We start from the raw sequence: 26712 nt of genomic DNA, 5'->3' as shown, positions 1-26712 counted from the left end.
AGTCTAGCGCCCTTTACCAACCTCAGAAAACACCTTTTACTGCCTGAGATCCAATCAAACAAACGTGTTCTTCCACTGCCACCATTTTAGGTTAAATTTATTTCCTCTTTTTAGAACTGTGGCAGATCCAAATTTATACCACCGATCTGTGAAATCTGTTTGCGCCATACTTAGAAATTTTTGTAAATCTGTAGCCTCTATACCATTGTGGGCGGTTTATCCTTTAAACTTTGATAACTCATCATATACCATTAGCCCTCTGTTAAACCGCCAACCTACTTTAAGTGCTGAAATCCGGTTTAGTACACCCAAATGCTTGAAATATCATCGTCTTCCATCATTGCGTCGGTTTGTAAGTTGTAACCATGAACTTTAACCCGGATACCGTGCTTTTTTCCAGCTTGTCACCAGAAATGGCCAAACAATTTTGTTCCTGTAATTGGGTTCCTTCCCGGGTTACGGAAGCGCAGCTGGCTGGTTGTGTTGCAACGGGCGCTTTAGCAAATAAGGACACTATTCATTGGCGAGTCCCCGGTCCAGAATTTCCTCCTAAACCCCAAGACGGAGAAGTTATTGTATTTACTGATCACCTGAGCCGAGGCTTCACTCCTCCCGGATCAAAAATTTTCCGTGACGTGCTCGCCGACTTTCAAATCCATCCCCAAATATATCGGTCCAAACTCCATATCCAATATTTGCGACTGGCAAGTATTCTGTGAAGTGTACCTACAAGAGGAGCCTACTGTTGATCTGTTCCAGGATTTGTTTTATCTAAACCAACGTACTGAGTTTACGGATGGCCCCAATACTGAACTAGGCGGGGTTTCAATTCAAAAGAGGAGAGATGTTGATTTCCCTCATGCCAAGCTTCATAGTCATCCTAAGGACTGGAATCAGACTTGGTTCTACTGCCGCAACACAGCCCCAGCCAATGAAAATCCTTTGCCGGGTTACCGTCCACACCGGCTTACCCAAGCTCATCCCGTTCCTCAACGGTTGACCACCCAGGAGCGAGCAAAATATGCCCCTCAACTGGCAAAGCTCAGAGCCTTTGTTGCAAATGGGCTGACAGGCGTGGATTTTGTCCGATGCTGGGTTTCATGGAGCATTTTACCTTTAAGCCGGTGACCCGGTTTAATGTGTGAATACACAGGGGATCTGAACGACCCGCAACGCCATATTGACATCCAGCTGACTGATGATGAAGTCCCCGAAGCTGTTAAAAAGATGCTTAATGAGCCAATAGATGTGTGCAGCAAAACCGGGCTCAGTCCTTTCTATGCTGCCAATAAACCGCCAAAGGTATAATCTACCGTATTTCTGCCTTTATCCATCCTTTGTTAACTTTCTCCTTTGAGGACTTACTATTTGTCTATGCAGGCCGATGATCCATTCTGGAAGAAAAAATCACAAGATAAACAGGTAAAGAATCCTTGGCTTAAGACCAAGGCTTCAAAAAAGCCTATGAAAAGAAGGAACGTTGAACCGTCCGAGCCCATTATTGATGATGATCTGGATATTCCGGATTCAGAGGTAGAAATTGACTCTCTCGGTTCATTTTTTATACACCTTATTGACAATGATCATTATCAGGATGAAGCGGATGCCAGCCATGCTGATGAGGTAACTATTCTTTCTTCTGATTCTGATCCTATGCCAGTACCAAGAATCCGTCGAGCCATTCGGAAAGTAAAATTTTCATGCCCTCTTTCTTATTTGGACCCGCACTTTCTTTTAAAGACGCAGCAGCATGAAGCTCGCCGCACAACTCGACATAGTGGCCAAGTGGTGACCTCCTCCGGTTTACCAAATTCGCCGGTTCGCAAACGCCGCCAAGAGGTTGCTTATACTCCTGACACCCTTTATCCTAAGGCGGGTTACATCCGATATCCTCTTAATCCGTCTGACTCAAATTATCAGGGAACTTCCCATTCATCGTCCGGCGAGTCATCAGCGACACAACTTCCTCCTCTGAGAACCATCCCTGGGTAAGCATAACATACTTTTAACTTTTTGGTCTTGTATTATATTGTCATATCGATCTTCGTGTCTGCTCTTTTTCAGTGCTAAAGCCAGACCAAGCAAGAAGGCTAGATTGAATAGGCCAACCGACCATGAACCGGCTACCGAGCCGGAGAAAACCCCAGAGGCTATTGACCCGGAGCCTAACACTGTTATTGATAATCCGGAACCTCAAGCAACCGACACGCTTGTTGAACTAGTAGAAAATAATCCAACAAGCCAGTCAGCTGATCCATTAAGTCCAACTGTTGATCCGCCGAGTCCGGCTAAAGCATCCGATAAACCGCCAAGCCCTGCCAAAACTATGGACGACGATGTTGTCGTAACTGGCCTTGGTTTCAGCTCCCCTGGTCGTCCTGTCTCGTTATCAAAGCATAGCGCCAAAGAAGAAATTTCTGCTATGGACAAAGGGAAATGGAAATCCGAATTATCCAATTATACCAACCTCAGCGCTGAAGACCTTCATTCTGGTTTTTTAAACCGCCTGTATACAAGCCGCGACTTTGAAGTCGGTTTAGTAGGCCTGATGAAGGAGCGGTATGAGGTAAATGTCACTTTCCCTTTGCATAAATATTCCAACAGTCCTTTTGTTAGAACTGGTCTAACGTATCAACTCCAGTAGCCCCCAAGGGCCGGTGCATAACATTGGTTTGAACCGGGTCTTGAATCGATATTTGCATTTTGCTAGTGTAGCCCCCATGAACCGGCTTATATCTTTTTAGAATGAACCGGTACATCCTACTAATCTCACCACTTATAATGATGACAATCCATCTGAATCTGAACGAATACGCATTAGCCCCCAAGTGTCAAGTAGATAACTTGTTATGTGCTTGAGACTTTAAATTAATAGCTGATAAGAAGCAATCCGCATTAGCCCCCAAGTGTCAAGTAGATAACTTGTTATGTGGTTGGGACTTCAATGTTGTAATGCTAACTTATTATCTGTATTTTGCAGGATGAGTTGTCCAAAAAAGACTCCCAAATCACTTATCTCCAAGGAAACATCAAGTCTCAGGTAGACGAAACTTGCAAAGTTAAGAGCGAGCTGACCACCGCTTTAACAACCATGGAGCAGCTGAAGGAATTCTTCAAAGGCGAACGGGCAGATTAGGCAACTGAAAAGACCACCTTGTTAAAGCGGGCAGAAGATGAGGAAAACGCCCTTAAACCGGACACAGAAGAGCTGAGCAGCCTGAAGCGGCAGATTGATGCCATGACCTCTGCCATCTTTGGTAACAATCTCTTCACCAATATGTAACAACACCAGTTATAAAAACTTCCGGTTTAATAATAATATGATCCTTTTGCAGGTAGTCGTGTTACTCATCTTGGCGCAGATATGCGCAAAAAATTGAAGGTCGTCTATACTTTGGTAGAGCAGCTTTATACCGGCGCACAACGAGCCATCTGCACAGCTTCCAATAACCATCCGCCCCCGTTGCTAATCAAGGAAATGCTGGAAAAATTATCTATGATGCCTGCCCGGATTGTGGAATTGAAGAAATCCGCTGCTAGGTCCGGTGCCCTTACTGCACTGACGCACGCCAAGGCCTGGATCTCTGACCTTGATCCGGAAGATGTTGGAAATGGTTACCCAAGCCAAAAAGAGGATGGTTCAGAATTTAACAATGACGATCTCCGGGCTATCACAAGAGAGATGCGACCACTGGCAAGTAAGTTGGCTGAAGATACTAACTTGTCAATTTACCAGAATGTATATGACGCCAGTGGCAAGTGAACAAGTGCTCCGACTTATGACGTGGAAAGTCTGATCCCGCTGATCCGTAAGCACACTTATGCTCCTGATGTAAAACCGTCTGATCTTATACACGACGAAGCTATCTTTCAAGCCTTATCAGCAATTGATTGGACAACTGTTGACTTCCAGTCACTGGGTGGAGAGAAGGAGGGTGAACCGGCGCAGGAAGATCCGCAACCTTCACATCAACCTGAGGCAGAATCATAATCCGGAAGCCGGTTTAACTTGTGCCTATTGTCATCCTTGTGAAAAACAATCATTCTTATGGGCAGTCGAAACGCCTTGTAATAGGCTAGCTTGAACAGCTGATCTGATATGCCATCGTGCATACTTGTTGCACACAATATTGTTAATCCATCATGCTATATTTGCTTATGATCTTTATCGGTTTTACACAGCCCTGTTTCTGCATAAAACAAAGTGAAAACTGTCCTGGCGGTTTACCGCCGGACGGGTCATAATGCCCAATATATAGCCAAGGTTGATAACCATAGCTTTAAATAATGAAATATGAAACATATCATACCTGTGATATTGAATCACTTTGTTGGTTTACCAACATTCTTGTAATAAGGGTGACGACCCAAATACTGAGTATTGATAACTCAAACCATGTTATGCTGGTATATAATAAGTGATGGCGGGTTATGATAAACACCGGATGATCATTCTGGCAACTTATAATTAACTCCAGGCCGGGTTAAATAAACACCGGTTTATACGGATGACTTATAATCAGGCCGGGCCATTGGACGCCGGTTTAGCTCAAAACTTTAACAAGGGAGAAAAATAAAACTGACCAATAAAAACCAGGGAGAAAAAAAACACTTGTAGTCGAGGCTTTTCAAGGGCTGCCAGGCCCAAATGCGAGGCTTTTCATGGGCTGCCAGGCCACTGAGTTAAACCGTTTTACAAAGCCTTTTAAGATGGTTCTCAATCCTTAACCAATCGTCGGTCTATCATTGACAAGTTCAGGGTCATATGCGATTGACTCGTCAAGTTGGCGGGTCATACCAGGTTTACCTGGGCGGAGTGACTTACTTAATGAAGGCAGGTTAACCCGGGGTTTTAGGTATATATACCAGGCTTCCAAGCCACGGCTTGATAGCCTATTGCAAGTGTAGATTTCTTTGTTCATTGCGATAGCAAAGAATCCCGAAGCAACATTTTGAGCTGTGCTCAACGGGTGCCTATGTTTGAGTTATTCTTGACAACACTCTTTGGCCCCTAAGTAATGGCATTGCGCCAGCCAAAAGGTGTAGCTATGGTTGAAAACAACCAAGCCCCCAAGTGACTTACTGTCGTGGCTTTTCAGCCAGCCAAGAGGTGTAGCTATGGTTTGAATACAACCAAGCCCCCAAGTGACTTTCTTTTGTGGCCTTGAGCCAGCCAAGAGGTGTAGCTATGGTTTGAATACGACCAAGCCCCCAAGTGACTTTCTTTTGTGGCCTTGAGCCAGCCAAGAGGTGTAGCTATGGTTCGAATACGACCAAGCCCCCAAGTGACTTATATTGATAGACAGTTGTAAAGCTGATTCAAAGGGTAAACCGGATGTCGCTTTACAAACAAAAACCTCCGTGTAACCACTCATGATATGAGAAGAACAGCAGATACCCCGCTTTAGCTGGGGCTCCGGTTTATTACATTGATCACAATATATACATCGTCAAAATATGTACATGATAGGAGCCTATGGCTCAGGTGTAGTACGGCCGTAGATGAGCTATGTTCCACAGCCGGATCGTCTCCTCCTCTGACTTGCGTGAGTCTTTATGCTCTCGGACATCAATGAGGTAATATGATCCGTTGTTTAGATTCTTGCTAACCACAAAGGGCCCTTCCCAAGGCGGGGATAACTTGTGCATATCGGTCTGATCTTGGATAAGCCGGAGTACTAGATCGCCTTCTTGAAAAGTTCTGGTTTTAACCCGGCGACTGTGATAACGCTGCAGGTCTTGCTGATAAATCGCCGAGCGAGCCGCCGCTACGTCCCGTTTCTCATTCAACAGGTCCAACGCATCCTGGCATGCTCTTTCATTATCCGCTTCAACATAAGCTGCCACTCGTGGTGAGTCATGACGAATATCACTTGGAAGGACAGCTTCCGCTCCATAAACCATGAAGAAGGGTGTATAACCCGTAGATCTATTGGGGGGGTGTTAATGCTCCATAAAATGGAAGGCAGCTCTTCAACCCAACAACCTGGTGTCCTCTGCAAAGGAACCATAAGCCGTGGCCTTATCCCCTTCAAAATTTCCTGATTAGCTCTCTCCGCTTGACCATTAGACTGGGGGTGGGCCACTGAAGACACATCAAGACGGATGTGCTCTCTTTGACAGAACTCCTCCATAGCACCCTTGGAAAGATTCGTGCCATTGTCTGTTATAATGTTGTGTGGAAAACCAAAACGGAATATCACCTTCTTTATAAATTGAACCGTCGTGGCTGCATCACATTTGCTAACTGGCTCTGCCTCCACCCACTTGGTAAATTTATCAACCGCCACCAAGAGGTGGGTCTTCTTATCCTTAGACCTCTTAAAGGGTCCAACCATATCAAGCCCCCAGGTTGCAAACGGCCAGGTAATTGGAATCATCCTCAGCTCCTAAGCCGGAACATGAGCCCGGCGTGCAAACTTCTGACAGCCATCGCACCTTTTGACCAAGTCCTCAGCATCAGCATGAGCCGTCAGCCAATAGAAACCGTGACGAAAAGCCTTAGCCACCAGGGACTTTGAACCGGCATGATGACCAGAATCACCTTCGTGAATCTCGCGTAAAATTTCACGACCTTCTTCAGGAGAAACACAACGTTGAAAAGCCCCTGAGACACTGCAATGATGTAGCTCGCCATTGACAATAGTCATGGACTTGGAACGCCGGATTATCTGCCTGGCCAGAACTTCATCCTCTGGTAACTCACCCCGGTTCATATACGCCAAATATGGGATCGTCCAATCCGGGGTGACATGAAGCGCCGCCACCAACTGAGCCTCCGGATCAGGAATAGCTAAGTCCTCCTCTGTGGGTAGCTTGACCGACGGGTTATGCAAAACATCAAGAAAAACATTGGGCGGCACCGGTTTATGCTGGGAGCCCAACCGGCTTAAGGCGTCCGCTGCTTCATTCTTTCGCCGGTCTACATGATCAACCTGATAACCCTTGAAATGACCTACAACAATATCCACCTCTCGACGATACGCTGCCATGAGGGGGTCCTTGGAATCCCAAGTAGCAGAAACTTGTTGAGCCACTAGGTCTGAGTCACCAAAACATTTAACCCGGCTCAGATTCATCTCCTTAGCCATCCGAAGACCATGGAGCAGGGCCTCGTACTCAGCTGCATTATTAGTACAAGGAAACATCAAGCGGAGAACATAACAAAATTTGTCACCTCGAGGGGAAGTAAGAACCACTCCAGCCCCCGAGCCCTTCAATTGCCTGGATCCGTCGAAATGAATCGTCCAGTATGTGCTATCCGGTCTATCCTCCGGCACCTGCAACTCTGTCCAGTCATTGATGAAATCCACGAGTGCTTGAGACTTGATGGCCGTGCGAGGCATATATTTTAATCCGTGAGGCCTAAGCTCAATAGCCCACTTAGCAACCCAGCCAGTCACTTCTCTGTTCTGGATGATATCTCCCAAAGGAGCAGAACTGACCATAGTAATGGGATGGCCCTGAAAGTATTGCTTCAGCTTCCGGCTCGCCATGAAAACCCCATATACAAGCTTCTGCCAATGTGGATATCTCTGTTTTGACTCAATGAGCACCTCACTGATATAATAAACCGGCCGTTGAACCGGATACTCCTTTCCTGCCTCCTTGCGCTCCACCACAATAGCCACGCTGACAGCCCGAGCATTAGCATCCACATATAACAGCAATGGTTCCTTGTCCATGGGGGCAGCAAGAACAGGTGGTTCGGCAAGCTGCCGCTTTAGAGCCTCAAACGCTTCATTAGACGCATCACTCCAGACAAAGTTGTCTATTTTCTTCAGCATTTGATATAAAGGGATGGCCTTCTCTCCGAGACGACTTATAAACCGGCTCAATGCTGCAATCCGGCCTGCCAGTCGCTGAACATCATTGATGCACTTCGGTTTAGCCAGTGAAGTAATAGCCTTGATCTTCTCCGGATTAGCTTCAATGCCCCTGTTAGACACCAGAAAACCCAAAAGCTTGCCTGCTGGCACACCAAAAACACACTTGGCCGGGTTGAGCATCATCCTACAAATCTGGAGGTTATCAAAGGTCTCCTTTAAGTCATCTATTAATGTTCCTCCTTCCTGGACTTCACCACAATATCATCCACATAAGCATGAACGTTGCGCCCAATCTGGTTATGAAGACAATTCTGAACACAACGCTGATAAGTTTCTTGGGCACTCTTGAGCCCAAAGGGCATAGACACATAGCAGAAGGCTCCAAAGGGAGTTATAAAAGTTGTCTTCTCCTGGTCCTTAACTGCCATCTTAATCTGATGATAACCTGAATAAGCATCCAGAAAACTCAAACGCTCACAACCCGCCGTAGCATCAATGATTTGATCTATACGGGGGAGGGCAAAAGGATCAGCCGGACACGCTTTGTTCAAATCCGTGTAATCAACACACATACGCCAGGTGCCATTCTTCTTAAGCACCAGCACCGGATTAGCCAACCACCCCGGATGAAAAACTTCAACAATGAACCCTACTGCCAAGAGCCGGGCTACCTCCTCACCAATAGCCTTGCGCCTCTCTTCATTGAACCGGCAAAGGAATTGTCGGACCGGTTTAAACTTGGGATCAATATTAAGGGTGTGCTCAGCGAGTTCCCTCGGTACACCTGGCATGTTAGAAGGCTTCCATGCAAAGATATCCCGATTCTCACGGATTAACTCGATGAGCGCGCTTTCCTATTTTGGATCCAGATTTGCACTGATGATGAACTGTTTGGATGAATCACCGGGCACAAAATCAACCATCTTAGTCTCATCAGCCGATATAAACTTTTCAAGGCCGGATCATGCTCCGTGGTTGGTTTCTTCAAAGAAGTCATGTCCGCCGGATCAACGTTGTCCTTATAGAACTTCAACTCCTCTGCTGCACAAACCGACTCAGCATAGGCCACATCACCTTCCTCACACTCCAAAGCGATCTTGCGGCTTCCATGTACTGTGATAGTCCCTTTATGACCCGGCATCTTGAGCTGTAGATAAACATAACAGGGTCGTGCCATGAACTTAGCATAGGCCGGCCGTCCAAACAGGGCATGATACGGGCTTTGGATTTTCACCACTTCGAAAGTCAATGTCTCTGATCTTGAGTCATACTCATCTCCAAAAGCGACTTCCAGAGCTATTTTACCAACCGGATAGGCTGATTTGCCAGGCACCACACCATGGAAAACAGTGTTTGAAGGTTAAGATTCTTATCTGTCAACCCCATACGACGGAAGGTGTCATAATATAAGATGTTGATACTGCTACCTCCGTCCATGAGCACCTTACTGAACTTATAACCTCCAACCTGAGGTGCCACCACCAACGCCAAATGACCCAGATTGTCAACCCGGGGCGGGTGATCCTCTCGGCTCCAGACAATAGGCTGCTCAGACCATCACAAATAACGAGGCACTACCGGTTCAACCGAGTTCACCGCTCGTTTATGAAGCTTCTGATCGCGTTTGCATAAGCTGGTGGTGAAAACGTGGTACTGTCCACTATTCAACTGCTTTGGGTGACTTTGGTACCCTGACTGTTGCTGCTGCGGTCCTTGTTGGTTATAACCACCCTGGTTGCTCTGATTGCCTTGATTGCCATGTCCACCCTGATTGCCTTGGAATCCTGAACCGGAGTTGCCTCCTCCATAACCCGGCCCATAGGACCCGGATCCTGAACCGCCGGATGGTCCATGATCATTCCGGAAGAAATCTGAATTTTTGAATTCTCGCATGATATAACAATCTTTCCAGAGGTGCGTGGCCGGTTTGTCCTGCGTTCCATGCTTCGGGCAGGGCTGGTTCAACAGGTAATTCAGGCGATCCGGATTAGGACTGGGCTCTGCCCTTCTTGGGGGCGGCTTTCCTTTACGACGTTGACCATTACCCTGTGTATTGGTGTTAGCCACAAAATCTAAATTATGATCTGCTTTCCACTTACCATTATTATTGTGGCCCGTCGGGTTATGCTGCTGCCCCTTGGCGTTGCCGCTCTTCTTTCCCTCCCCCGGTTTGTCATCGTCAGACTCGGGGTCCTTGGTACTATCAGAATCAGCATACTTAACCAGTGCAGCCATAAGTGTTCCCATGTCATTGCAGTGACGCTTGAGCCGTCCCAACTTCAACTTTAAAGGCTGAAACCGACAATTCCCCTCCAATGTTATAATCGCCGAGTCGGCATTGATGCGATCCGAAGAATGTAAGATCTCTGAAACCCGGCACACCCAATGGGTTGTTGACTCGCCTTCTCCCTGGACGCAGGCGGCTAAGTCCACAATTTACATAGGTTGCTTGCACGTGTCTTTGAAGTTTGCTATAAACCGGGCTTTTAACTCAGCCCATGTCCCAATGGAATTAACTGGTAAGCTTTTCAACCACGTGCGAGCTGTTCCATCCAACATCATAGCGAAATATTTCGCGCAGGCCGCTTCATCCACATCTAACATCTCCATAGCCATCTCATAACTCTCAATCCATGACTCGGGAGGCACATCAGCGGTGTAATTAGGCACCTTACGGGGGCCCTTGAAATCCTTGGGCAGCCGTACATTGCGCAAAGCCGGGACGAGGCAGGGCACCCCCCAAGAGCTGAAAGTAAGGCCTTGCTCTACGGAAGCCACCGGACGAACCGGAGTGAGCTGACGGTCCTGCGCTGCTAACTCAGCTTCTCGACGTGCTACGTTGTTCACCACATCCTGAGCATTTGCCCCACCACACGCGGATTAGGTCCTCGAGGAGCGTCTCGGTTCAGCGCACTGCTTGACACAGCCGGTTCATCGATGTGCCTGCTATAACTCCGGCTCGGGCGTGGGGTTGAATGAATTCTGTCTCGGCTGTATGAATAAGCGTGCTGCTGCACCATAGCCGTCTGAAGAAGATCCCTAGCACGCCGCGTCTCAACCGCTGCTGGGGATTCACCCTCCATTGGAATAGCGGCTAATCGTGATGCGGCAGCGATCATATTATCCAAAGGGGTGGAGAAGTGACCCGGCGGCGCCGGTACATACTGCAGCGGGTTATGGGTCCGTCGAGGGGGATCCGTCACCCGTGGCTGATCCGGTGCTCCGGTCCTCGGCGCTTCAATCCGGTTCACCGCTGCCGGATTACTGGTTCCTGCTCCTGGCGTGCCAAAGAGATTCATTGCCTCATAAACCGGTGGTAGTCGTGACCGATGCCTTCTCCTTAACACGTCGTTTGAAGCATTCTGATCCAACAGGAGTCGATAATTTTCCGCCTGAATCCGTTGTGCTTGTGCCTCTAAAGTGGCACGCTCCTCAGCCATCCTAGTTTCTTCAGCCGCTAAGTCCTCCTTAGCTTGAGTTATCTGATCCTGCAGCTTAGCCACCTCCGCATTATGCTGATCTTGGGTGTCGGCGGTAACTTGTGTGGTCAGTAAGGTCGTCCAGGCGTCCAATAAATCGGACAAGATTTGGGTCGGCCGGCACGCGGGGCCTCCCGCCCCAGCTGCCGATCCGAAAATTATTACTGCCGCGGTTGAAGATTGCAACATGGGTTGAGTTCCAGCCATGAAGATCGCAACCCGGTTCAACGGTTCAAAGGGGTCCGGAATACTGTCGCCGTCGGAATACCCCCAAACTGGCCATCTTGCAGTTGGTACAGTGACCCGGTCTCCCCGGTGGACGACTCGTCATCTGAGTAGACGACAGTCTCGCCATCGGACACCGGTTCAAGTTCCGCACCATTGATGAATCCTACGAAGGCACGCTTCACGGCGGGCTGAACCCGGGCAGGGCTTGCACGCTGAGCCGTCTCGACGAGGTCGGTGCAGATGTCCGGCTCAGGGCCCGGTTCGCCGATCTTGCCGATGAAGACGTGAATTCCTCCAAAGGGGACCCGGTACCCGTACTCGATTGAGCTGGCCTCGGGGCCCCAGCCTGCGTCGTCGATGTAGAGCTTGCCGCGACGACTCTTGGTCATCCGGCTCACGGTGTATCCCTTGAGCCCTTGAAAATTGCCCTTCAAGAACTCGAAACCATCGCGCGATAGCCCCACGGTGGGCACCAACTGTCGTGGAATTGTCACGGCAGATGTCCTAGCGAAAGGACTTAGTCGTGGAGCCATCGCAACGGGTTAGCTTAAAGGGGTTAAACCGGACAAGGGACATGAGAGTTTTATACTAGTTCGGCCCCTTACGATGAAGGTAAAAGCCTACGTCTAGTTGTGATGGAATTGCTAGGGTTTCGATGACCAGGGAGCGAATACGCTTTGCCTGAGTCTCGAGTTGTTGTGTGTTGTCCTTGAACCGCCGCCGGGTCGTGCCTTTATATACACAGGTCGACGCCCGCCGGCTTACAGAGTCCCGATGCCGGTTTATACACATACCGGCCCGGTCTCTACTTTGTCATACCTTACAATACAAGTCATGTACTACATGGCGGTTTATAGCTACAGGCCTTAATCTACCTTTGGGCCTTGGGCCTTCGAGTCTCTGTAGTAAACCGCTTTATTCCTTGTCTTCATGGGCTTTTAAGTATAAATAATCCATTATGGGGATAACCCGGCTTCCTTGGCCGGTTTACACCTAGTAGTAATATCCCCAACAGCGTCGATGTGAGACTTTCTCCTATTTGTCTTCTCCACACAACTCCCATTATCATATTCTATTCCACCCATAGTGCTATGTCCATGGTTCACGCTCATGTATTGCGTGAAAGTTGAAAAGGTTTGAGAACGTCAAAAGTACGAAACAATTGCTTGGCTTGTCATAGGGGTTGTGCATGATGTGAATATTTTGTGTTGTGAAGATATGTTATTTTGAAAAGACTTGATTGCTTTATTAGTATGCTTGAAGTATTATTGTCTTAATGTCAAAAGATAGACTATTGCTTTGAATCACTCGTGTCTTAATATTCATGCCATGATTAGATTACATGATCAAGATTATGCTAGGTAGCATTCCACATCAAAAAATATCTTTTTTATCATTTACCTACTCGAGGACGAGCACGAATTAAGCTTGGGGATGCTGATACGTCTCCGTCGTATCTATAGTTTTTGATTGTTCCATGCCAATATTATACAACTTTCATATACTTTTGGCAATTTTTTATACTATTTTTGGGACTAACATATTGATCCAGTGCCCAGTGCCAGTTCCTGTTTGTTGCATATTTTTGTTTCGCAGAAACCCCATATCAAACAGAGTCCAAACGGGATAAAAACGGACGGAGAATATTTTTGGAATATTTGTGAAATATGGGAAGAATAATCAACGCGAGAAGGTGCCCGAGGGGACCACGAGGCTGGGGGCGCGCCTCCCCCCCCCCCCCCCCCCCCCCCCGCGGGCGCGCCCCTGACCCTCGTGGGCCCCCCGTAAGGCGGTTGCTGCTCTTCTTTGGCCGCAAGAAAGCTAATTTTCGGAGAAAAATCTAGGTGAAGGTTTCAATCCAATCGGAGTTACGGATCTCCGGATATATAAGAAACGGTGAAAGAGGAGAATCCCAGAGCACAGAAACAGAGAGAGATAGAGAGGCAGATCCAATCCCGGAGGGGCTCTCGCCCCTCCCATGGCATGGAGACCAAGGACCAGAGGGGAAACCCTTCTCCCATCTAGGGAGGAAAGTCAAGGAAGAAGAAGAAGGATGGGGGCTCTGTCCCCCTCGCTTCTGGTGGTGTCGGAGTGCCGCCGGGGGCCATCATCATCACCGCAATCTTCACCAACAACTTCACCGCCATCATCACCAACTCTTCCCCCCCTCTATGCAGCAGTGTAACCCCTCTTTTACCCGCTGTAATCTCTACTTATACATGGTGCTTAACGCTATATATTATTTCCCAATGATGTATGGCTATCCTATGATGTTTGAGTAGATTCGTTTTGTCCTATGGGTTAATTGATGACCATGATTGGTTTGAGTTGCATGTTTTATTATTGGTGATGTCCTATGGTGCTCTCCGTGTCGCGCAAGCGTGAGGGATCCCCGCTGTAGGGTTTGCAATATGTTCATGATTTGCTTATGGTGGGTGGCGTGAGTGACAGAAGCACATACCCGAGTAAGTAGGTTGTTTGCGTATGGGAATAAAGATGACTTGATACTTTAATGCTATGATTGGGTTTTACCTTAATGATCTTTAGTAGTTGCGGACGCTTGCTAGAGTTCCAATCATAAGTGCATATGATCCAAGTAGAGAAAGTATGTTAGCTTATGCCTCTCCCTCAAATAAAATTGCAATAACGATTACCGGTCTAGTTATCGATTGCCTAGGGACAAATAACTTTCTCGTAACAAAAAGCTCTTTACTAAAACTAATTTAGTTGTGTCTTTATCTAAACTGCCCCTACTTTTTATTTACGCGCTCTTTATATTCTTGCAAACCTATCGCACAACACCTACAAAGTACTTCTAGTTTTATACTTGTTTTAGGTAAAGCGAACGTCAAGCATGCGTAGAGTTGTATCGGTGGTCGATAGAACTTGAGGGAATATTTGTTCTACCTTTAGCTCCCCGTTGGGTTCGACACTCTTACTTATCGAAAGAGGCTACAATTGATCCCCTATACTTGTGGGTTATCAACGTCGCCACGACCAGGTTCGGCAGTGGATGCCATCTACAGAGATTGTCTACAGCGATGGTGCGGTGTGGTCCACGGCAAGGGCTTGGATGTGTGTGGCAGCCGACAACAACCTAACTCCGGCTATGCAGGTATGGTGCTCAAGGTGAGCTTCTGTGTCGATGGAGCCTCATGCTAGTCCTAGTGGGGATGCTCGCCGCGGACTGGTAGGAGGGCGGGGAGGTCTCGGGGAATTGGGCACAGCGGCCACCTTCGACGGAGATTACTGGGATGGGATGCTTCAGGCGAAAGCCTTGTGTCCATCTTGTCGGCAATGACGACGGCGACGCCTTCGGGCACCGTTTCATTTCATGAAGGCATCATCGGGAAGCTACTGTTGCCCTCTTAATCGTGTGCCCCGGGAGAAAGCCTCAGATCCATCTCTGGATCGAACGACGACGACCGTCTCGATGTCGTTTCTCCCCCTTGGGGGCGTTGTTTTTGGGAGCCACAGATCCATGGTTAGTAGCTTGAAGTCTGGGTTGGAGTGTTTGTTCGGTTGTTGGTGTGCAGGATGGTGGTGGTGGAAGTGATCTGTGGCGACGACCAATCCCTTGGTCACCTCGGTGCTGATGGTTGACCTATCTCTTGGGGGCTCATGGCGGCGATGAGGTCTCGGTGTTCGGTGCCCTTCGATGGCGTCTGAGGTTTTGTTGCCTTGCATAGTGCTTTGGTTCCCTCTTTTTGTGATGGTGGTCGTGGTGTGGCCTAGAGGAGGTGCAGGGCCTGTCTCGGCGGAACATTGCCCTTCGGCACGGTCAGTGGCTCTCTTTGCCGCGACGTGGCTAGGCAATAGGATTCCCTTCGATGGTCGTTGCGACTTCCTAGCTCTTCAAGGTGCAGAGTGATCGCAGGGCAACCGGCAACTTCTTCTCTACGTCTTCTCGGTGACAGATCTCCTTTCGATTGATTCAACAAAGCTTGCTTCCGCTCTTCTCGGCCCAGCTAGTGGTGTTGGGTGCTAAGTTCTTGGTGTTGGCTGCACGTCGTAGCTCTTTTCTAGATCTTCTTCTGATCTTCCTTGTGCCTTCTTGTGTGTGTTGGTTGCTATCTGTTGTACCTGATGTCTTGTATCTTATTCTTATATATAATGAAAATGGTTCAGGCCGGCATAAGCCCGCCGTAGCACCATAAAAATAAAAAATACAGTGCCAGTTGTAATTTAATGCTGGTGTCTCAAAAAATTGCATTAGATTTCTTTATTATAGATAGACTTGGGCGCAAAGTTAGCCATAGAGAAGTACTATTGTGCTAACAATCTGAGCTGAATACTGCTAAATGCAATACTATTGTGCTAACAATCTGAGCTGAATACTGCTAAATGGCAATAGCTGCATTCATCACTTTAGAATGGTTGGTTTAAGAGCCAATAGAAATAATTTTCGGATACTCTGCAGTTTTGCTTCCCATTATGTCCAAGATCTGTCATAGATTGGAACGTCATGCTTCCCAATTCTGCAAAGCCCAAGATATATTTTTGAGACTTGCTTCCCAGAGTCAATGATAATATCCAAAGAAGCACGCAAGATTTATATGGAACAGAGGAACCGATACATGTCAAACATCAATGCGGGTGCTATTATTGTTATAGCCTGGTTAGACTTTTGCTGCTTTGGTCAGAACATATACATAGTTGAATCAGTGGTCAATGTAGTTCTACTGTAACTAAACCAAACAGGGTCAGTCTCCCTACCAACATTGACCACAAATAAAAGATTACAAGGACGCACCATCTTCATCCCTTCTCAAAACTGAAATTAAAAAAATAAAATGACTATATCATTGGGAAAATAGTTATGCATTATACGCGGCTCAGATTGTTGAAACCCAGAATCAGATTGTTTTTATTGTTTCTAAATGTAATTACTCCCCCCCTCTCTCTCTCTCAGTCTACAGGGCGTGCGCGTACCCCTAGATCGTCAATTTGACCAACCTAATACAAGTCATATATTATAAAAAATATACCAATATAAACTTCAGATGTTCTATTTTCAAACGGTATAAATTTTGTGTTATATAGTTTATATTAGAGTGATGAAATTGACAATCTAGGTATACGCGCCGGATTTGTAAACTGAAGCAGAGAGAATACATGTCTTGCTTGCTGATGTGGCATGATTGTGTGACGATGCCACATTATTACTTTTGCACTAACTTTCGTGATCTCATGTGTTGCGTGCTGGGAGCTTGGCTATGTAGTTGATCCTTCAATTTTCTATATATAAATTACACTCTTTCGGCTGCAATCTAATTCATTTCTCTTTTATATATGTTTTTGTTACATGCTTCATATTTTTAATGTTTTTAAAGTGTATATTAAAAAATACTCTTGCATTTTATCTTTGTTAGTTATATTTGTTTATGTAGCACCTAATAATGCATTTCTTTTAACAAGATTACCATGACAAGCGCACGGGGTATCATCTAGTTGAGCAAGTTTGACAGCCAACAAGTTGGTACTAATACGAGGAACAGTTTATAATGTTGATACATACTCCAGGTTCCTATTGTAGCATTGTACTGTGGGTACCGACATTGTATGTATGACGCACAGATGCTCACACGTTGGATCGAGCACACCACCTCCACTTAATTACTCGATATATATAAGTAAGCCGATCCATGGATCGATGTCATGTCAAGGAAGAAGAAGACCCTTCTCCTGGAAACTCTTGATGCAGTCGTCGAACATCTGCTGGATGGAGAGGAATGGAGGGAACCCCAGCGCCTCCATCTTGCTCGTGTCCATCTTGTGCGCCCTGTCATCCCCCTTCCCGCCGCTGCACCTGTTCCATTCAATATCCCAACGCCATGAGTTCATCATCCATGAGTTGCTACATCTAGAGCTAGGAACTTACTCTGTGGGGATGGGGTACTGCGGGTAGCGCTCCCGGAGCGACCCGAGCACCTCGGACCAGTGCGCGACGTCGCCGGAGCAGATAAGCCTGCCGGACGCCCTGCCGTCCTCCATGGCCAGGACGTGGCCCAGCACCACGTCGTCCACGTGCACGAACCCGATGGTCGTGTTCGGGTACTTGCCGAGGTCCCCATTGAGCAGCGCCAGCACCACCAGCGCCGTGCTCGTGGCCGCCGCCCGGCCCAGCACCGGCCCGACCACGAACGACGGGTTCACCACCACCAGGTCCAGCCCGTGCTCCGTCGCCAGCCGCCACGCCTCCTTCTCCGCCACCGTCTTGGCGTACGCGTACCACAGCCCGTACGTGCGGCAGTAGTCGGCGTCGCTCCAGTGGGACTCGTTCAGCGCCGGCGGGGCGCCGCCGTGCACGTGGTGGTGGCGGTACCGGACGCAGGAGCAGGAGGAGGTGAACACCACGCGGCGGGGCGGCACCGCGGCCCGGGCGCAGGAGCGGAGCACGTTGCCCGCGCCCTTCATGATCGGGTCCACCAGCTTCTCCTGCGCGTCCTTGCCGTCCTCGTAGCTGACGACGACGGGGGACGCCGCGTGGAAGACGCCGTCGACGCCGCTCACCGCCGCGTCGAAGGAGCCCTCCACCAGCAGGTCGGCGCGCAGCAGCTGCAGCCGCTCGTCGGCGCCCTCCAGCTCCCACAGGAACCCCACCTTGGCCTCGTCGCTCGGGTCCCTCACCGTGGCCCGCACCGTGTGCCCGGCGGCCAGCAGCGCCCGGATCAGGTGCGACGCGATGAACCCCGTCCCGCCGGTCACGCAGTACTCCGGCATCTCGATCGACCACCGCACTGTGTATGTCTACTTCTTGACTCCGGCTGGTGTTAGAAGAACATGCATGCGTTGGGTACAGATTTATACCACGAGTTTGTTTTCAGGATCGATCTATCTGCGGGGGGGAAGAGAAAGAATGCGATGGACGGATCAGTTGGCCGGGGCAATGCAACGCAAATGTGGCGCCATGGAGTTCGGTTTGAATTAGGTTGAACATGGGAAGCGGATTCTTGAGGGCATCAGGGATGCGTGGCCTATTATTCTTCATCTGCCGCATTCTTCTATACTGAACGAGCAGTAGATACGTACGTACGCATGCATGGGCATGTAGCAATCTCAACCTCACGTACTAGTAGTTACCAACTTGTTTGCTGTCAAACTTACTCAATTACCTCAACACTAGTTGTACTAGGGGAAAATGGTTGTGTGTGGTGCTCGCCTGTTTACCGGGTGCATTACGTCGGATACTTGGCAAACAGACACCTAGGGACATCTCTAGCCCAACTTCCAAAAATGTGCTCTTTCATTCTATTCCTACCAAAATATGCTCTTTCATTCTAGACGATCTCTCACTGGTTTACCTCCTCAAAATTTTGGGAGAAATGTCCACGGGCTCTCGAATTTGAGCAGCCGAAACAAAAGTCTTAGCAAAGATTCCTTTTAGGCTGCCGCTCCTCTCGCTTCTCCGCCTTCATCATGTTTCTTGCCTCCGCCGGGCACCGCGCATGCCGGACGACACCCCACAGCCCTGCCGATCCCCTGCGCCTCCTTCGGTTCCCTCCCTAGCCGCCACCGTGGGTAACTCATGGACGACTAGGGCCACCGTGGAACCTTGTTTTGTCAGAAACGGATCTTCCAAAGAAGCACGGTGGTGTAGACCCGCACTGAAGCAAAATGGCATCCAAATATCATCCACGCCAGCGACCTTCTGAATATTGGAGTTCGGCCACGGTGGGATTGCTCGGCGAAGGGCGAGCATGGCTTCGAGGGGAATCAAGCTACTCGATGCCTGCAGACGACCCCCTCGGCCTCGTCGCCCACTTGCAGCCTCAACGTCGTTCGCTGCAGTTCTCACCTCCTCTGCCTGCCAAGTGTTTGACGAATCACCTAGATACAATTTTTTCTAATGTTTTTCTTTGCTTTCTTGACTGCTTTTGCAATCAAATTCACCATTCAATATTGCAATGGTAGATGAATAGGTTAAGAAAGATGTTCTTCAATGACTTTTCATCTGAAGAGGAAGAAGATGATGAAGATGACTATGATGGCCATTGTCGTGATCGTTGGCAAGTAACATAGGAGACCTAGACTAGAATCTCAGTTCGCCCGCTTGGATATCAACCATGATTGGGCAGAAGGCTATGCCAAGCTTGTCGGGGATTACTTTGCACCCAATGCAACATATGCAGAGAAGTATTTCCAGTGGCAATTTGGATGCACTGAAGTATATTCAACGCCATTGCAAAAGTAGTTGATGGTCAAGATCCTTGGTTTAAATTGACAAGGATTGAATCGGGGGAAATGTCTGTTGATGAACTGTGTCGCGGCTCTTCGAGTCCTTGCCTATGGGTGCTCGGCCGACGCCATTGATGACAATGTTTGCATTGGGGAAAAACAATCCTCGAGATGGTTCAAAGATTCACACAAGCCATGGTCAAGATCTATGAGTGAGTGAGGCTCATGGGTCTTATTGAAGAATGCGGATGGTCATGGATGCTTGGATTAGTTGATTACATCCAATGGACATGGAAGAATTCTCCCGCGGGATGAAAAGGTCAGTACAAAGGGTATTGGAAAGATCCAACAATCATCCTCGAGGTGGTTGCATCAGAGGATCTGTGGATTAGTATTCGTATTTTGGGTTCCCTGGCTCTCACTGTGGATTTTGTGTCCTTTCAAGACTAGTACCTTTTGGAATGCTTGTTGTTGAAGATGCTCTGCCTTGCATCTATGTTCTCAATGGCCGTGGGTACACAATGGGTTACTACCTTGACGATGACATCTATCCTGCATGGGCCACATTTGTGAAGATAATTCAGCGTACTCAAGGCAATAAGAGATCCCACTTTGCGGCATGTCAAGAGTCGGCAAGACTGGATGTTGAGAGAGCTTTCAGTGTGCTTCAAAAGTACTTTGCGATTTTTCATGCCTTTGCCGAGTATGGAAAGCCACAAGTCCTCTGGCAAATAATGACATGTTGCATCATATTGCACAACATGATCATCGAGAATGATAGAGGAATGCCAGATAACTTGTAGTATATCTCCAATAGGGATCATGTCGAGCCGGAACACAATACAAACATAATCAGGAAATTCCACGCAACACATCAAAGGATTGAGAACAGAGAAGTTCATACCTTGTTACAAGATGATATTGTTGAGCACTTGTGGCCACTTCATAACACTTGATTCTTGTGCGTTTATCATGCTTTTTATTTGGATTATTACTTTATTTGAGCCATTTAATGTGCTTGAATTTGAATAACTAAGTTTATAATGTTGTTTAATTGTGTGAACCTAAATTACCAAGTTTCCACTTGATACCAGTGTATCTAGTTGAAATTATAGACAAAAAAGATAAAATAATTGGAAAATATTGTTTTCTAGAAAATTAACTTTTAGGAGTTTTGTTATGTCTACTTTTTTTAAAACAATTGAGATGTTTGAGGAGTTAAATTTAGTAGTTCGCGTGGTGAGCGACATAGAGGACTAATTGAGTACGGTGGTATGTAAGTAGATGGCCTTTAGGTTGGTAAATATAGGGGTTTTGGACGATAGGATTGAATCAAGATCAACCTTTGAACTTTGTGTTGTTCATAATGCAGATCGAGACGAACAACACATGCAACGAAACAAAATACAGATGTTTTTTTACCCTATTTTTTCTCAGTCAGATTCAACTAAAAACACGTGCAATACAGATAAAATCGCTGCGGGCGACCAAAACACATGCAATATAAATAAAATCACTGCAGACAACCAAAATATAGATGAGGTCGCTGCGGACAATCGAACATGCACTTATCGTATCTAGCAGCCGGTGACGAAAGAAACCCGGGGGCACGTCCTTATCGGCTCGGTAACGACGACGAGGCAAGTGCGTGGCCGGGCTAAGGCCAGTCATACAGTAACATACATATGTTATTAGTCCATGTTACCATCTTCATAATGAAAAGTGTCATAGATGTAGTAACATACATATCTTTATTTATTGCGTTGTAGACTCATTTTGTATTGGAAACCACTAGATGATGGTAACATATTATGTTACTCTGTTTGTCTCTCTTCTCTTTAATTATATGACACATCATCTTTTTTCTTATGTGTCATCTATGTTACTACTTATATTACTATGACTAGCCTAAGTGTCGGCCAGCGACCGACACGTGCCTTGATCAGCTAGCAGGTCAGCGCATAGGGGTTCGTTTTTTGGCCGGTGGGTGCGCGCCAGATGCATGCGTTGCATGAGCCCCACGTGGCCACGCCATGAATGCACGCAGTTTACAAATGCTCTAGCTCCTAACTCGAGGTCCGTGACTGCCGTGCCACGCCACAAGGTCTCCTCTACCGTCGCCTCGCTGTTGGTCCGGCGGGGCTACATATACTCCATCTAGTCGACGTGAACGCCACTCCACCATCTTCTGCTTAACTAGCTACAGTTCACCAGCCATGACGAGACGCGCTGCAGCCACCTTTATGCTGATGCTCTCGCTCCCGACAGCGGCCCTCATGGTCGCCGCCGACGACGTGGGCGTCGACAGCATCCGCCTCCCTACCGACGGCGGCGAAGGTGATGCCTCGACTTCTGAATTTCTGCTTGTTCATCTATCTTACCGAGCACCTACGTCGTTTGTTCAGGTCTCGCAACGAGCAAGGGAGCCGAGGAGCAAACACTCCCACTCCCGGACCATGTTGTGGCGGCCAGAGAGGAGAGCGTCGGCGGCGTCCCCGAGGAAGAGGAGAGGCCATGGACGTGCTGCAACAGCACCGTGTGCACCAAGTACATGCCGCCGACGTGCCGGTGCCTGGACGAGGTGGAGGAGTGCGCCCCCGCATGCAAGGCGTGCGAGCCGTCCGGGTTCAACCCGGCCTTCCACGTCTGCAATGACCAGTACCACGGCGACCCAGGGCCGACGTGCGGCAAGGAGGAGAGGCCGTGGACGTGCTGCGACCGGACCGTCTGCACCAAGTCGATGCCGCCGACGTGCCGGTGCCTGGACGAGGTGGAGGAGTGCGCCCCCGCGTGCAAGCGCTGCGAGCCGTTCGGGATCAACCCCAACCGCCACGTCTGCAACGACCAGTACCACGGCGACCCCGGGCCCACGTGCGGCAAGGACGACGACGACGATGACCACCCCAGCGGCTCTCCATCCCTCGCCGCCGCCACACAGATGCAGTTGCTGCTGGTTTCTCTGATCTTGTTGTTGTTTATCCAGAGTCCTTAGATGCCTCCGTGTACTAGCATCGCGTCAGGGCACGTGAGATGGCGCGTTCTTCACGGATCGTGCCGCACGTAATAAGATTAGATTAGAAATGTTAGGGTGTATCGAATAAGATAACAAGAAAAGGTCCCATGTGAGCATTTTCCTTTCTATTGTAGTCCTTTCTGATGGATAGATAAAAGCGGTCGCGAGGGAGTGAGCCTAGCTCAACTGGTTGGGGGAGTGGATATACAAACCCAACACCTAGGTTCAAATCTTCGTGGAGATGAATTTAGGTTAAGGTTGTCTGCATTCGTAGTTGGTGGCTTGGTGCAGAGGCCAGGAAGTGAATTCTCCCCTTCTTAAGTACTTGTGTTGTTGCACGTACGCACTTGCGTATAGCCGATGGACTAGGCAAATCACAGCTGTTGCGGATCTCGGTGCGGCTCAGCCCTCATCTCTGCATGGTGTGGGTGCTCGCGGCGGTGCCCACTGAGTTCTTCGGCCTGCTGATCAGTAGCCGGCAGGTGGCAGCGTGCGGCCTGCCGATCTGCCTAATAAAGGAGGTGGTCCTAGGGTTTTTCTTGTGTCAAGATGGTGTTCTGCTTGATGCCTGTCCTCATTGATCTGGCCGGTGACAAGTATCTGAAGGCTACGTCGGAGATCTTCATTGGGCGCCTGATATCTGTAGATTGCTAGGTCGGTTGGGATTCGGTCGTATGAACCCATATTTCTTGGCGTGCGGCTTCAGGAGTCACGCGAAACTTCGTTGTCTGTTGCCATCATGGGACATGTCGGTGTTTTGAATTCCATGGTGAAGAAAGTGGCAGAGAATGTCATATGGCGGCTAAGGTCTGAGGCATAGTAACGGCGGATTGAGCCTTCGAGGCAATGATGACTTTGCTTGGTGTTTCTTGACTTGTCACCGGAGGAGTACATAGTCTAATCTTTCAGTGTGAAAATCCAAGGTCTGACCTGATGTGGTTGTGCCTGGCAATGGTGTTGTTGAAGGTATTGTTTTGAGAGTGCAGACTTTCTCCATGGTGAAAACCTGAGATCTATGATCGCACGACGACGTCACTTATGCACTGTTTACTTCTTAGAGGCGTCGCTTTTGAAGAATTTGAACTCCGGGTGCTGCCTTCACAGTGGTTTGTATTAAAGCTATGTGGTTTTGATCACCTTAGCGAGATCTTTAGTTTTATTTATTTTTTATCTTTTTTTGTTGTAATTTTGTGTGCATCTGTAATGTCTGTAGGACATTTTGCTGTTACCGAGGCCGGGTGTAATTGGTATCTTCAAGATATTAATATATTCCCTTTATGGAAAGAAGGATAAAAGTAGTCATAAAAACTGTGTTCTCCCCTCGCAAAAAATAGTCTGTTGTGTTAAGCAACTCTATTAGAGTCCGATCACCATATTAATCGCAACTATAGTGATTTTGGCAGAAATGATGCTCTAGCAGATTTGTCATGTCGTTAGAGATCACCCTCTCATTAGGGATCATCATAATGTATGTGTCCTCCGTATATGGCCTCCCAGCAGTCATATATGGCGTCTCGAGGTTGGCTTTTGAAGAGAACTCCATATTGCAGTTGCATGTAGATTGTATGTGGTGTAAAGAAAACTTCCAATGGTCGAATCTCACGTGGGATGACTGAGTGGTTGGGGGAAAAGGGGACGAAGCTCCTCTGACGTGCCGTCAGCCCACTGACACGTGGGCCCGGCCCCACGCGTCAGTGAGCCAACGGCAGGGTGCAGTACGGCAGAGGAGCCGGCTCCGGGAAAAGGATGTCCCATTCATAAATGGGTCTCCATGATTATAAAAGCAGCAAATACGAAGACTCTGTTAACTATTTTTTTAAAGGACTCTAAGGTTACATGTTGCATCTCAAGCCTCTATAATTTTTTGAAGTGCACAACATACTAATTATGGAGGCTACTCTTTTGGAAACTCTGCTAGAGTTGCTCTTACACATACATGATGGATCCTTTGTGATATCTATCAATATCTATAGGTGTATTTTGTCGATCTTAGGATGCTTCTCAAGGCCCTCTCCCTCGACTCCCATGTAGATGCGGTAGCGGTGGGGGGGAGGGAGGGACAGTGGTGTGGTACGGATACATTTTCTTCAGCCTTTGAAGTCTCTCTCTTGCGAGATGGGAAGACAAAGAAATGGAGAGTGGGCGGATCTAACATGGTCATTTGATGCAACTGCTTCTCTGGTGAAGAAGTTACAGTTGTTCTCGCTGCTCGAGCTCATTATCGGTAGCCCTTGGCTATACAAGGTGGATATGCCTATCTCCGCCGCTGGTTCTTCTTGCCAAAAGGCGACTGTTCAAAGCTCCGACGTGAAGCGTTCTTCATCCGCAAGTATTAACTGCCGCCCATTCTTCTTCCCGACTAGATGGAGGCCAATAAAAAGGCAGTGGTGCTTCGATTCAATATATGTTTCCACGACCTCCAGGAAGTTCTAGTGCCCCATGCTACAGCCATCTTGTCATCTCAGGGGGTATGGTCATCGGCAACGGCAAAGATCGATGTTGTGCTGACGCTTTGTGGCAGGACAGCAGTCCAATTGCAACTATGTTTATTGTTTGGATCAGTACTATAAAATTCTTGGACCGAGTTACAATATATTCATCTTCTGGTGTCATGTGTGAGTTGTGGTTTGTATTACTACATTTTTATCTTTATAATGAATCTATGGGACCTTCGTACCCTTCAATTAGTCAAACGAAAGATTTAACATAGTCATTGGCCATCTTAGTCGGTTCTGAGTACTTCTTTTTTCGAGATTATGCCTAGGTGTATCATATTTTTATAGAAGACAGAATTATAAGTACAAGATGACTACATTTCGCTGCGAACAATGAGCATAGCACGAACAACACACCCAGGCCAGTCCAAAGACAGCCACTAAACGATGAATAAAATTAGAAAGCAAAAGAGCATGTCCTAAACTACGAAACATCGCCTCGTCGATGCTGAATAAACATTGCTTGGAGGGTAAACATGTCTCGTCTACGTAGGAAGGTCTGAGATCCAAGGGGTCTTTGTAGCAGATGAGGAGTCAAGCACAATCAGCCTTTCATATACGGCTTAAGAACAACATGTAATAGATTGTGACACACTTGGTTCTCCAGCCAAATATGTCTGCCTAAGGACCAAGCCATGATTTAGATGTGATGGAGGGGGTGGGGCGGGGGGGGGGGGGGGGGGGGCTTAGATATATATGGGAGGGCAAAGAAGAATAAAATCACATAAAAGACAAAACATCACATATATTAAGTCTTTATTTAGTGTTTGTGTTTTTTCCTTAGTAGTTTTATATGGTTGTGTGCATCACAGTAAAAAATCGGTAGGAGGCTGAAACATCCTTTTAGAAAAATGCAGGCTGCTATTCTACGTGGCCTTTTTGTGTTCTCAATGTCGGCGGGATGTTTGGTAATCTTTTTGTGTACAGAGATTTTGGATAACTTCTATATGACGCTCTCTGCGAGGAAATGTGGGGGGGGGGGGTGGGGGGGCACATAGGTACCAATTGGGTAGGTGGCCCAGTTAGAGGCCTCTGCCTGTGCTTCTGTTGAATTTCATTCATCTAATTGTTGTCTTCTGGTCTTCTAGCCAGTTTTCCCCCGAAAAAGGGGCGGCTTGATTTGTTATAGGTAAAGAAAAATATTTCATTGCATGATTTAGAAAATGTTCAGGAATTTTTCAATAAATATGCGAATTTTAAAAATATTATCTGATTCAAACAAATGTGCACTAACCTTAAAAAATGTTCATGTATTGAAAACAATATTAGTCCATATGATTCATATTACTTGTCGCTCAAACGGATATATTTAGCACTGAAATACGTCTAGATACATCTATTTGAGCGACAACTAATATGGATAGGTGGGAGTATCATATTCAAATGTATTTTATGTCTATTTAAAAAATATAATAAATTTAAGAAATCATTCTTGAATTTATAAAATATTTGTGAATTTCATGTAAAAAGGAGCCCAAAAACATAAAAAG

General features: G+C 47.5%; 2 protein-coding genes across 2 annotated transcripts; one reads left to right on the top strand and one right to left on the bottom strand.

Annotated features, from left to right (window-relative positions):
* Positions 1 to 16986: 16986 nt before the first annotated feature.
* On the bottom strand, positions 16987 to 18259 carry LOC109786828 (tetraketide alpha-pyrone reductase 2). The gene is made up of 2 exons (XM_020345392.2): positions 17418 to 18259; positions 16987 to 17345 (listed from the first exon to the last, which is right to left on the bottom strand). The coding sequence occupies exons 1-2, from the start codon at positions 18257 to 18259 to the stop codon at positions 17198 to 17200; spliced, it is 990 nt and encodes a 329-aa protein (XP_020200981.1). The 3' UTR covers positions 16987 to 17197.
* A 3544-nt stretch (positions 18260 to 21803) lies between these two features.
* LOC120976355 (Bowman-Birk type trypsin inhibitor-like) lies at positions 21804 to 22853 on the top strand. Its single transcript, XM_040403233.3, has 2 exons — positions 21804 to 22051; positions 22120 to 22853. The coding sequence occupies exons 1-2, from the start codon at positions 21931 to 21933 to the stop codon at positions 22704 to 22706; spliced, it is 708 nt and encodes a 235-aa protein (XP_040259167.1). The 5' UTR covers positions 21804 to 21930; the 3' UTR covers positions 22707 to 22853.
* Positions 22854 to 26712: the final 3859 nt, after the last annotated feature.

This window comes from Aegilops tauschii, chromosome 3 (genome assembly GCF_002575655.3).
Source record: "Aegilops tauschii subsp. strangulata cultivar AL8/78 chromosome 3, Aet v6.0, whole genome shotgun sequence".
NCBI lineage: Eukaryota > Viridiplantae > Streptophyta > Magnoliopsida > Poales > Poaceae > Aegilops > Aegilops tauschii.
Note: the sequence above shows the minus strand (reverse complement) of the source record. Positions and strands in the feature narration are given on the sequence as shown.